Raw genomic sequence first — 13,563 nt, forward strand, 5'->3', positions numbered from 1 at the left:
CTCGCAATCATAATCCTTTTTTTTTTCGAGAATCTCGTCTTTGGTGGCATGGACAAAGGACAAATTGAGATTTCTCGCCGTTGGTGTTGAATGAGTTAATAAAGAGCTGGAGAGACACGGAGACGCCGGTTACTGAACAAACGGAACAATCAGAATAAGCGGTAGAATAAATACGCGATAGAATGATAGTAACAGCTGATAAGCCGTATGTCATCTTGTACGCCAGTCTGTCAAATCTACCTGAAAGGGGCCTCATCTCTTCTCTTCTTCCCTTCCTAATGGTGGCATTTACAAATGTAAATGGCAGGTAGAATTGTAAATGGCAGGAAGCCTTACGTATTCATTGTACACAGGCCCTGGCTGAGTCGGTCAACTCATCTGCTACTCTGGACAGAGACAGGCACCATCTGCCACACAACATGTCTGCATGTGTGCACCCAATGTGAAAGCCATCTGTAGTTTTTATTCACCCTAAAATACACTATAAGACACTATATGGTACTATATGCACTTTGTGTGTGTGTGTGTGTGTGTGTGTGTGTGTGTGTGTGTGTGTGTGTGTGTGTGTGTGTGTGCTGACCTGCATTGGACTGGAGGCAGAGTCACAGTAGGTGATGAGCTCATACATAGTCACACCAAAGGACCACACATCTGAAGCCTTGTAGAACTTGCGGTTCAACAGACACTCTGGAGCATACCTAAAACACGTCAAATACCCACATCTGAGTTCATGCAACACTTCACATCTTTACACTCTATAATATATATTTATTATATATATCTATATATTTTCTGTTAACACTTATGTTGCTATGATTTTTTCTCTTCAATGTCCCACGTTGCCATGGTTACCATAGACTTCCATGTAATTGCGCAATTGTGTAAAAAGTGCACGCCCATGCCTAGATGATGCACCACGTGTGTGCACACTGTTCACAGCTTTCAAACAAAAACAATCCGCTTGGAAATCCGTTCAGGCATTCATGATTTATCAGCCATTATGTTTTCTTCAGATGTAAACAAACATGGCTGCCATGTTTGAAAGAATGGGTTGGTATGGGGGTTAAACATGCAATTTCGCGATCGCGATCATGCCTAATACATATCTGGAGGTCCAAAAAATTTTTTTGAAAAAAAAAATCTTTGAAAAAAAAAAAAGCTACCGGGGGCTACGGGCAGTGGGGGAAAAGGTGGAAACCCCCCCGCTTGTAGAGCCCTGCTTTCCAGCAAGAGGCAAAAGCCCCAAAACCAATCTAAAAAAAAGAAGGTTAAAGCACTATATTGTGTATGTTCAGTAACAATTTTTTTTTTTTTTTTTTTTTTTTTTTTTTCAAAAACGGCCCAAACTCGGGAAACTCGGGGTTGGCACAGCGGTAGTACCTTTTCAAACTCGGGAAACTCGGGGTTGGCACCAGATGTGTTAATATGGACAGGAACACATTTTTGTGCTTTTACCCCTCAAGCCGGCCGGCTTGAGGGGTTTTTCTGAAAATGTTCTATGAAAGCCAAAGGTGTAAGCTATCAAATAGTTTCTGAATTTAGTTTCTAGCTGCTACAGGGGCAGAGTAACACGTTTTCCAGAAAAACTGGGTAATTTTCAAATCAGCCTTAGGTTTTTAAGGCTTTTTTCAAATCGGACTTAGGCCTAAATGGGTTAATTTCCCAGCCCTACTAAGCATCTTTACACCACCATATTCCTGCTCAGGTGCACTGTAATGTTTTATGTAGACAGAAGATCATGCAAATGACACCCTTCTATTGAGTTTGTTCTGCAACCAGAACCCCTGTGAGGAGGAATAAACAGGACCCAGTCGATCATAATAATTGTCAATTTCACAACAACACAATTATGACCACTTTCATTGTGTTCCGCTCTGAAGAGGGCAATTTGCCCACTCCCTTCACGTGCAGCTGTCTTACCAAAACACAGGGCTGTCGCTGTCTTCCTTGACGGTGTAGTAACCCTCGTTCTCCTTGATGCTCTTGGTCAGGCCGAAATCTCCGATCTTCACCGTGTTCTCATTCTCCACCAGAACGTTCCTGGCAGCCAGGTCCCGGTGGATGTAATTCCGCGATCCCAGGTAATGCATTCCCTTGGAGGAACGAACAAACCAGATTATCACCTTATACTTTTGGTTAATTCATTTCCTGCCATTTTGAATGCCATTTTTTCAGGTTATCCCGCCAGAAGTCTCCATAGACTTCCATGTAATTTATAGCGCACGGATCATGCACGCCCATGCACATATGATGCACCATGTGTGTGCAGGATGTTCACAGCTTTCAAACAAAAAAATCAGATTGGAAATCCGTTCAGGCATTCATGAGATAACAGCCATTATGTTTTACCTGTTATATAAACGCAGATGGCTGCCCTGTTTGAAAGATGGGGTTGTATGGGGGTGAAACATGCAAAATCGCGATTGAAATCGTTTTTACTAGATTTAGTGGGGTCCAAAAAAATATATATATTTTTTAGGTCAAACTCGTCAAACTCGTCATAAGCAGAATGGACCCATAAATATAACTCGTCAAACAAGCAGTAGATGAGTTAATACATCTACATTTATGAATCCACATTATCTTTATACTGTATACATCTACATTTATGAATCCACATTATCTTTATACTGTATAGGACAGTGGTTCTCAAGATGTTTGGGCTTCATTACCCCCTTTCACTGATTTGTGAATCAAAGCAATGCCTTGATTCCTACTGAACATTTTGCTTAGAAAACCATAAATAACATTATGATCCTACTGTATGAATGAATGATAACAATAACAGTAAAGCAATTTTTAAATTTTACTCTTTCTGTAGTACCTCTCCACGCACACATAACCCGACTTGAGAAACAAGAGCTGGCAAGAAAGTTTAGCATTGGTACAATTATTTTTCTAAGCCATTATTAGACGGAGGACTGGAAAATTGTCAAAGGCTAATTTAAGAAATGTATTGAAAGAAAAGAAGAAAAAAAAAAACTGTTGCTTTGTGTGATTAGTGGGGCTTTCCTATGGTGTGTGTGTGGGTGAATATTCAGTCAGGCAACATGCAGTCAATAATCCCTAGGACCCGGGGATCTGGAACGTTCCACAGTATAAATGACATAAAACTGACTGGAAGATGTGTAGAATGGATACAAATAAGTCAAGAAATACAAGAGGGCAAAAATAGGCCCATTAATGGCCCATTTACGTAATGAAATGCTGTAAATGACTTGGGATTTATGTCCCCTTTTTCATATATGTGAATAATATGTCAAAGTTCCTCAAAATCGTAAGTACAGTACTTCAGTAAATGTAGTTACTTTCCACCACTGTCTTAGAAACAAGGCTGCAGGTACCTGGCAGATCTGGACAGCGTAGCTGAGCAGCGTGTTGATGCTGGTCTTGTTTCTGTTCCGAGGGAGGTACTCCTTCAGACTGCCAGCTGGGAGGAACTCCATGATTAGCTTGATAGACCGACCACCTACACAAACACAAACAGAAAGGCAGAAGTCAGACATAAGACTGACTGTAGTACAAGTGGAGATGATGTTCAACATAGAGCATGGGTTCTCAACCTTTTTAGGCTGTGACCCCCAAAATAATCATATTTTAACTGGGAACCTCACCACCATGACGAGCACTAAGAGTTGAGGCATTACATTTTGTATTATACAGTTCTATTAGAGCAGATCTAGATGCTCACAACGCCTCACGTTGCGAGGTGTTGTGATTTTGGCCCATGTTTAATTTGTCATTTTAGAGGTATTAAAAAGTCCTTAAATTGACACTTTAGAAATGTGCAGATAGTACCCTCTATACCAGGGGTCAGCAACCTGTTTGACATGAAGTGCCATGTTTTCATTTTCTTGATAGTCACTATACGTTTAATTATGACCACATCAAACTATTTCCAAAATATTTAGATTGTCTATAAATAAAACAACCTTTTACCTTTTTGAAATATTCACATCAGGACATTAGACTCAGATTCTCCCAGATTCCCTAACCAGTCAGAGTTCACAATTTGCATACAGATGTGAGGAAAACCTCTCCCTCACAGTTATGCCAGTGTGCCAGTGATTAACCTCCGCTGTGCCAATGTTGGCACCCGTGCTTAAGGTTGTCTACCCCTGGTCTATACACTTAAAACGTTATGTTGGTTTGTTTACTGTTGAGTAAGAAAACAATGTTGCACATTAAGTTAATCATTTGGGGACCCCCCCAAAATAATTTGGGGACCACTGACATAGAGAAGTATTTGTTTGTGTGTGTGTGTGTGTGTGTGTGTGTGTGTGTGTGTGTGTGTGTGTGTGTGTGTGTGTGTGTGTGTGTGGGGGGGGGGGGGGGGCTCTATCTCACCTTCCTCCTCACATATGCCCTTGTACTTGACAATGTTCTCATGGTAGAGCTCTTTCAGGATGCCAATCTCGCGCCGCAGGCTGTCGCTCTGCTGATCCTCTCCCATCTCAGGCTTCAGGGACTTCACGGCTACATACTCTCCCGTCTTATCTCCCCGAGGATCATAGCGACACAGCTCCACCTTGCCAAAGTGTCCCTACGAAAGGATCAAACAAAAGCACATGCTTAAATAGTTACATTTTGCCAAAAAGGTCCTGAGCAACTACCAAGAAGATATGTAAGATATGTTTTTTGGCAAATGTGGTCGGGCTCGGGAATCGAACCAGCGACCCGCTGCAGGCTACACAAAGTCTAAGTGGTATGCGCCGGGACCAGTAGGCCAGCGGGCGCCCCATAAAATACAAAATAATATAAAACATCACGAGAAGCATCAAAAGTAAATTCAAGCCATAACCAACCCTTTCTATAAAGATTGTAATGGAGTAGCGATACTGCACAAAATGTTTCTTGCTGCCTGGTCTTGAAACACAAACCTTGGGTCTGTGCTACAGAGATATGGAAGACACTGGAGACAACAAAGTTCTTAATCTCAGAGGATTTAGAAGCACACTTGTGCATTACCGGAAGTCAAGAGTGAAAAACACAAAATGTTCCTTACTTGTAACACAATCCTTCGGTTTACAAAGCACACTGGGGATAACAAAGTTCTTATGCTCATAGGATTTAGAAGTGGACAGAATATGTTCTGTGCACTTGTGCGTTTCCGGCAGTCCTTCCTTTCAGAAACTGACTGTTTCATCGCATCTAAGCCTACCTGTTTCCACCAATAACATTTCATGTTCCTGCTTTGTTGTTGGGATATCAGTGGGAAGCAAGGAGTGGATCCGAAACGTTCATGCCCCTCACGGTTTGGGAGCTTTTGGCTAAGCCCCATTCAGACCCCGCTGAGGAGCCGAAAGTCGGGGGGAATGATTTACGATTCTCATTCTGTCCCTATCAGGACGTAACTCGGACGGCACCGAATCGGCTCAAGCGGACTTTGTAACGATCACTCGGCGGTTTCTCGCGTGGGTCAAGTCCGCTTGAGACGACGTGCCTCCATTGTCTCCACCGAAAAAAAGCGCTCCACCAAAAGCTTCCAAGCCGCAAGGGGTGTGAATGTTTTACACTAACCCGGGTCGGGACCACTCCTCTGCGGTGGGAAGCATTACAGTGCATTCGCCTGCCACTCCCCGCCTGTCAATGACCCTATGTAGTACCTAGTCTTCTTCTTAAGGAGATACATTATTTGACCAAGGCAGTAGTTATACGGTACCTCTCCGAGCTCTCTGATCCTCTTGAGGAATCTCTTTTCAAACACAGTGGGGTCCACTCCTGCGTCTTTCTCTCTGGGTTTGATGGACGGATCTGAGTAAGAAGGAAGGAAACACAAAACAAAAAGTTTAATTACTGTTTATCCTTATCCTTTGAACAATGTCTCTCATGTATCCGTGACTTGTTGTTCAATAAAAGCATATCCTAGTCTATCATTTATTCACTGCTTGTCTGAGCAGTGCTGTGTCCAGTGTGGTCCAGTCTAGTTTGCTGTGTGCTCATATTAAGAGCTTCAATCACCACATAAATGGTAAATGGTGCATTTATATAGCGCTTTTATCCAAAGCGCTTTACAGAGATTGTGCATTACATTCACCCATTCACGCACACATTCATACACCGGTGGCGGAGGAAACCATGCAAGGCACCAACCTGCTCACCGGGAGTAATGTGGGGTTCAGAGTCTTGCCCAAGGACCCTTCGACATTAACTCAGGGGGAGCCCGGATTCGAACTGGGAACCCTTCGGGAACCCTTCGTGCTCTAATAACGGTTTCTCTACCCCTGAGCTATGCCGCCCCACATATGTGTTACTGTACACTGTAACCTGCCAGTCACAACGTGGGATGCCTGAAAAGTCATGGAAATGTGGGACACACAAAGAGGGACATCTGGTTACCCTATTTGTTTGACATTTGCCTTTTTTGAGGCCTCTTTAGAAAACATACAGCCATTGCAGAGAAATGGTTAGGACATTCTGTATTCTGTTGCTAGGGAAGAGATATGCATTAATATTGTGGTTTTGTAGGCAGTTTTAGGATATAAAACCATTCACTCTCTCTTTGCACGCACTCACACACACACAAAGTGAAACACTTTCTGTATTAATCATGTTTATACCAGCAAGAATAAATGAAACCTGATTTCCAAGACAAAATGAAACCTGATTTTCAAGACTAACTAGATAAGTTCCAGGTTCAAATTATGTGCAGGTACATTTACTGAAAATGTGTTACAATGTGGTTAAATGAATCTTGAACCAGTCACAGGATTTTAACATTAGATAGAGGAAGAGAAGGCAAAGCTGTAGTGAAGGTGCTTGCTATATCCAGTAGTAGCCACCAGGTGACAGCACTGAGTGTGTTATGTTGCCAGAAGGCAACATAACAGACTCAGGGGCCCCATTGCAGGGTAGATGACTGAACACAAACCCAGTGAACTTCCTCATACACCAAGTCAACAACTCTTGTCTGCTCAGCTTACTTACTAACTAGCTACTGTAGGTGAGAATTGACACAAACAAAGCATTACAAATCATGTGAAATGTGAAACGTGCCTTAGCTTAGGCTTTCTTTTTCTTTTAACACCTGTAACTGTTGTTATTATACAGAATGACACAGGATTAAAATATGCACTGCAAAATAATTTAAGGCCCAAATAACTTTGTCAGCAGTGGAAATCAAGTATCGTATTGTCTGTCTGTATGTGCAGAGAAAAGTATCTACACCAATATATTATAACACAAAATAAATAAAGCTTACAATTGCTAATTAATTAATTAAGTCCTTCATTCATTACACCCACACATGCACACACACTTGTCAGCAAATGACATCCCTGCTTGCTGAGATCGAACATGGTGAATCTGTACACACCTAACACCTAGTTAGCTAGCAATGATTTCATGTTTGCACTTGGGATAAAAGGAAGCACTTTTTTAACAACCACTAACTTCAACCAGAATGTCTTCCCTCATCATGACAAATATACTATAAATGTATTTAATATGTTCATTCTTAAACCCCATTCAGAACGGGTACACATTATTGTGCATCATTATTTTATGCTTTAACTATTGAAAAATAGCAGATATACAAGCTCACAGCGCGGCACCGAGTGCCGCACTGCGAGCTTCTAGATCTGCTATTTTTGAAAAATCGTGAAAATTAGAATTTTGATTCTATAAGTGTCTTTTGAATCCTGTTTCTATATCAGCAATCTGGCTTGCCATCGTCAAAGAAAATGTCCTTTTCACTTAAATGGAGCTCAGTTAGCCTGTTCTTGAGAGACTACTATGTCAGTGGTTTTCAAACCTTTTCACGTGAAGGACCCCCAAAATGATATGTATTTGGCCACGGACCCCCATCTCAAAATATTTAGTTCCAGGGACCCCCCCAGAAGCAAAATTTGAGTTACAGCACTCGGTGCCGCGCTGTGAGCTTGTAGATCTGCTATTTTTCAATAGCTAAAGCATTCAATAATTCTAGGCCTAAATGGGTTAATACATACTGTAGACTCTATAAGCTGTGCTACTATACCTTCCCAGGAAACAGAGGGCTCTGCAAGGCTTACTACTACTACTACCTGTATACCTTCCCAGCTCTCTGTCATTTCCCTGCTAGAGATACATCAGAGGACCTCTGTGGTACAATATATGTTATTTCTTCAATGAGTCTACATCTCAGGTTGTGTTTCAAATATAGACTTGGGGCCTGTTTGAAAAACCAAATAGCTTGAAGTTCGACTTCAATAGTAGAACCCACACACCCACACATGCCTAGTCTCTCACACCTCTCTTTGAAGACACACAAACACACAAGCAGGCTCTCCAACTCCCTACCACACGTTCCCTTTCCCTTTTGCTACTTTCTGTTGTCTACTACATTACCTTTTGATTTCATTTTTTGTGCTTCCCCTCCTTTGTTCAGTTTAACTGTTATATGACTGAGCTGTCCACGTTAGTCATATTTTTGTTCTTTTTTTAACACTTTTTCCAAAACATTTTTGACATGCCTCTGAGCCTCTTCAACAAGATCTACAAGCTCACCGCGAGTGCCGCGCTGCGAGCTTGTAGATCTGCTATTTTTGAAAAATCGTGAACATTTGAATTTTGACCCGATTCTATAAGTGTCCCTATTATTCCCTATTTCAATAGTTAAAGCATTCAATAAGTCTAGACCTAAATGGGTTAATTATTATTTTCTAAAGTCTTGTGGCAATAGCTTCACTTTGGAGAAAATAAGGAAAATTAAAACAAAAGGCATTACTGCAATAGTGATTCAAGTGTTACAATACTATTCATTGTCAGATCATGAATGCCCATAGTGATTAAAGTTGTGGGTGAAGAACCAGTTGATAGGAATGATCGAGTACTCACTGATACGTACACCCACATATAGTACATTTTCACGCCTCCGCTCCCATGTGCTAACCAACATCGCCACCCTCACAAGCACTTGTTATCTCCGTGTTCAAATGAGGTCACAACGCATCGCCACATGACAGGCTTGTCTTCTCTAACAATCAGGCATAACATTTATGTCCACAGTGATGGGGAAAACAGAGAAATTAAGCTACACCATTTTCATTCATACACACCGTATCGCACACATACTGCACATGACCACACACACACACACACACACACACACACACACACACACACAGAGAGAGAGAGAGTACTTACTCTGTTCCTCCAGCATGTCTATGTCTCTGACGATGGCCCTGAAGAAAGGCCTCTTCATAGGGTCATAGTTCATGCAGTCGGTCATCAGCTTAGCCAGCTCTCTGCAGTCTGGTGTGGCCAGCTGACACAGTGCAGTGTAGAACCTCTCTTTCTGCTCGCACACGCACGCGCACACACACACACACACACACACACACACACACACACACACACACACACACACACACACACACACACACACACACACACACACACACACACACACACACACACACACACACACACACACACACACACACACACACACACACACACACACACACACACACACACACACACACACACACAGGAACAGAATATTTGTGAAATAATTAAATGTTTGTATGGATACAGGTGTGCCTTGAGCTTATGACTTACACTTTGGTGACAACCACTGGTGTACCATATACAGATTAGTTACAATAACCACTTTTAAGGGCCCTACAGACGGGCAGCGGTTGCCGTGGGGGCTCCCGCTAGGATCAGCGGTGACCGCACCGCGGTGATACACAATCACACTCGCAGCGCGGTATTTCACAACGATGAACACAATCCAGCTCTCACCACCAGCGTACGCATGCACAAACGAGCACGTGCGCTGTGATTTCACAGGACTGCGCCCGCCCGCCTCGCCGCCCCTAAACTTCTCCGCGCGGGCAAAATAAACGCCCGCCTCCCATTGAAAATGAATTGGTGACCGCGTACGGTCTGGAACCCTCTTAAGTCATTAAAATAAGTTCCAAGATTTAACACAGATGATTGGTATGAAGAGAGGGGAGAGTTGAGCTGTGGGAAGGAATACAGAGGCTGCTGAAGGTAGATGAAATAGACAGAGTGAGAGGGGGTGAGATTAGAGTTCAGAGGACGAGAGGGTGAAGAGTTAGGGGTAGAGGAGTTTACCTCAGTGAGTTTCTTGTCCTTGAGGGGTGCCTCTCCGTTGTAACAGATCTCCCACATGGTGGTCCCGAAGCCCCACTTATCAGCTGCCACGCTCAGGTTGTTGGGGTTCGTAATGCACTCTGGAGCGATCCACGGGATCCGGTCCACGCACTCTGCAGAGCCAGGAAAACTCACCGTCAGAAAATATCATATTAGTTCATAATTCATACGATGCATGCCGATAATGGCCTTTCTACAAGCTCACAACGCATTGGATCCATGATGCGTGCGAGATTTTAAATCTGCTATTTTCGCCATGCAACGACACTCTTGTACGACCGACAAACACACCATGCTGTAAATCTCGTTATAGTCAATAGAAAAAGAGCACTTAATAATTTAAGCAGTTGTTGCAGTGTATTCTTTAAGGGTATTTTATACAGTAAAATACCAATACAGATAGATAACACACAATTCTTGACCCTTTTTAGGCTAAAAAACTAAACAAATAATTTAAATAACAGCAATCTGGAGAAAGACTAGGGGATCTAAGTACTGTATTGTTTTGATTCCTGCAAGACAAGACAAGTGCTGTACATGTTTTTGTATATTTATGGGTGCCGTTGCTACTAATGTGATCAGTGGTTAACAACGTCCATTTCCTGTCCTCCGGTGCTTTATGGTGATGTGGTTATGGGAAACACTGTTGATCTATTCTGCCACGTGACCCTTTATAGTCTAGAGCGCCAAACACATTCAGTTCAACATAAACATCTGCCAGTAGAACTGCAATGCTAAAGTGTGGTTATAAACGTTAGGGAAAAAACACCAGCTGTTGCTTTTCAATTAGGAAAAACAATGTGCACGTGCACACGCACACACACACACACACACACACACACACACACACACACACACACACACACACACACACACACACACACACACACACACACACACACACACACACACACACACACACACACACACACACACACACACACACACACACACACACACACACACACACCCCTTGTGTGTTACAGCCTTAACATCGTACAATTCTGGTACATTTCTATTGCAAGGAGACAATTTGAACTAAATAACCTTAATAAAAATATAGAAAATGTAATGAAATAACGACAGAAGCTTGTTGGCTGTGAGCCAATATCTTCCCAACTAACAGGAATAGACAGGAATACAGCACTGTGCCTGGAACAAAGGCAGGCAGCCCTGTTGACTGACAGATTGTCTGGCTGGCCTTGAAAACCCCAAGCATCAACTGACAGGAATATACGGTACTCCACCATGCTATAACTCCAACTGACTGGAATAAGGGAGTATACCGCTCTGACTGGAAGGAGAGGGAGGGAGAGGGAGAGGGAGATGGAGAGAAGCAAGAGTGTAAACTTATAAGCAAGTGAAAAATGGATTAGAGTTAGAGAAAGACTGGATGCCAATGAGAGATGGAGCGAGAGATGAAGGCGATGCTGGGAAGAGAGGAGAGATGGAGTATTCCCAAGGGGTGGGGGGTTGGGGTTCTTGCTGGACATCAGTGCATTTCAGGTCTGCCCTTCACTACAGCCACTGTACGTTTTATTATATAACTTTGTACGAGAATGACTGGCCCTGACCGGAATTGTGATCGACTGGTCTGGGTGACTGATAGGGGAGCGTGGTTTGAGGGAGAGCAGGGTGGAGTGCTGGGCAATAACACAGAGACACTTCCAGTTTGCACTTCTGCTCGGTTCATCCATCCTTATAACGTTGCCGTCAAGCGGAAACCTTTTATCTCCACATTTAACCTGTCTTTTTCAGTCAATTAATGACCTACTTTGTCATACAAAAGTTTCATGCAAAAGAAGCAAAAATAGCCAAACTTCAAGCTCACACTACATGGCATTGTTTGAAAGTGAAAATGGTTAATTGTGTCCATGGCATGGGTTATGTCAATATTTAACCAATGAACAGTAATAACAAGAGCTTGTGACAAATTAATAACTAGCGTACATCGGATCCATTGGAACAACGGTTCTTTTCAATTTCCTCAAACTGTTTTGGACATACAAGGTTTCCGACCGGACAGCGACCATAACCACTTTGCATTATTATAACGCAACACCGGCCTCTAATGGACAAACAGAAACACGAGGCGTACGCTTGAGGGGAATCGTGCAATCCGAGAACTGACCTTCATGCGAGTTGTCTTCCCTGAACACCCCCCAGCCCCCCCACCCCCTCCCTCCCTCCCCCTCACGCATCTATTACCAAATCAGGCTCACAGAGGGAAATGTAACCAACTCCAGTGACAGGATGATTCAAAATTTTATGAAATCTGTGTCAAATTGAATTTGTACATTTAGAGCAGGGATCTTCAACGTTTTCAGGCCAAGGACCCCTTAGTTGAGAGAGAGATGAAGTAGGGACCCCCACAACAAAAGTTTCATTGTTTGACAGCACAATCATCAGTGTATTTTGGATTCATGTCAATTTGTGTTTTCAGATATTTCACCACTTGAACCGTCAATACTTAATAAACTTGATCTTTCACTCTGTGCTTAGTCTGCTCTTTTTCCCCTCTACACCAACGCTCTTTGCCAAAAATAGCCGATCTACAAGCTTGTAGATCGGCTATTTTTGGCTAAAGTTCTCAGAATATGGACACTAGGGTTCAAGTGGTTAATATAAAAAAGGAGAAAAAAAAGTTCTATCACTCAAAGATTTGGAGGACCCCCCTGTACTAACTCTGAGGACCTCCCTAGGGGTCCCGGACCCCCCGTTGAAGACCCACGATTTAGAGTGTTAGAGTGTTTTCCTGACCCTCTCTGGTGAGCACAGTGATGGGGATGCCTGGGTCGCTCAGCTTGATGAAGGGCCCTCCCTCCTCAGCAGCCAGGCCGTCTCGGGCCAACAAGATGTTCTTGGCACACACAAAGCCATGGACCAGCTTCTTGTCCTCCTGCACACGCACGCACGCACACACACACACACACACACGCAAACACACACACACACACACACACACACACACACACACACACACGCACACACACATTCTTTATTAGCTCTAAAGAAGGACAATGGAAGTTGGATGACGTGGTTGTATACTGTATAAACATCAGTGAAAGTTATTTCTGGTGCGACAATGAAAGAGGTTCCAGTCTTCTCTAGGGATGGGACAGTAATTGTTATTATCGTTTATCGTGATAAAAAAAAAACATTGTGGAGATTTAATTGATCGTGAAACGTCCTCCGTCATGCACTGGGATTCAATTCACCTTTTGTTTGCCAAGTTGCATATCTGGTACTACTTAAAATCCTAAAAAAAAAAAATGTTAAAAAGGACCAGTAAATAACGTACTTGATTCATTTTTTTTTCACTCTCTACCAAATCTCTTTGGTAAATGTTCCACCCCAGGATAATGGATGTTTAGTTGGGAATATTTTGATTATTGCGGTAAAATCGTGAATCAATTTTTTTTTTGATCACAGTAATCGTGACATGAAATATCTTCTCTG

At 42.7% G+C, this 13,563-nt stretch overlaps 1 protein-coding gene across 2 annotated transcripts in view; it reads right to left on the minus strand.

Moving 5' to 3' along the window:
* Nucleotides 1–13,563, minus strand: part of jak1 (Janus kinase 1) — a 58,969-nt gene that overhangs the window by 4,006 nt on the left and 41,400 nt on the right. For both annotated transcript variants that reach the window (XM_080735582.1, XM_080735581.1), the window contains exons 16-23: nucleotides 12,865–13,003; nucleotides 10,066–10,217; nucleotides 9,127–9,277; nucleotides 5,663–5,754; nucleotides 4,348–4,543; nucleotides 3,345–3,469; nucleotides 1,921–2,093; nucleotides 581–698 (exon numbers count right to left, since the gene is read on the minus strand). In XM_080735582.1, coding sequence (XP_080591708.1) covers nucleotides 581–698; nucleotides 1,921–2,093; nucleotides 3,345–3,469; nucleotides 4,348–4,543; nucleotides 5,663–5,754; nucleotides 9,127–9,277; nucleotides 10,066–10,217; nucleotides 12,865–13,003 — 1,146 coding nt within the window. The remainder of the gene's footprint in view (nucleotides 1–580; nucleotides 699–1,920; nucleotides 2,094–3,344; nucleotides 3,470–4,347; nucleotides 4,544–5,662; nucleotides 5,755–9,126; nucleotides 9,278–10,065; nucleotides 10,218–12,864; nucleotides 13,004–13,563) is intronic.

Source organism: Nannobrachium achirus (genome assembly GCF_963921795.1).
Source record: "Nannobrachium achirus genome assembly, chromosome: 1".
Taxonomy (NCBI): Eukaryota; Metazoa; Chordata; class Actinopteri; order Myctophiformes; family Myctophidae; genus Nannobrachium; species Nannobrachium achirus.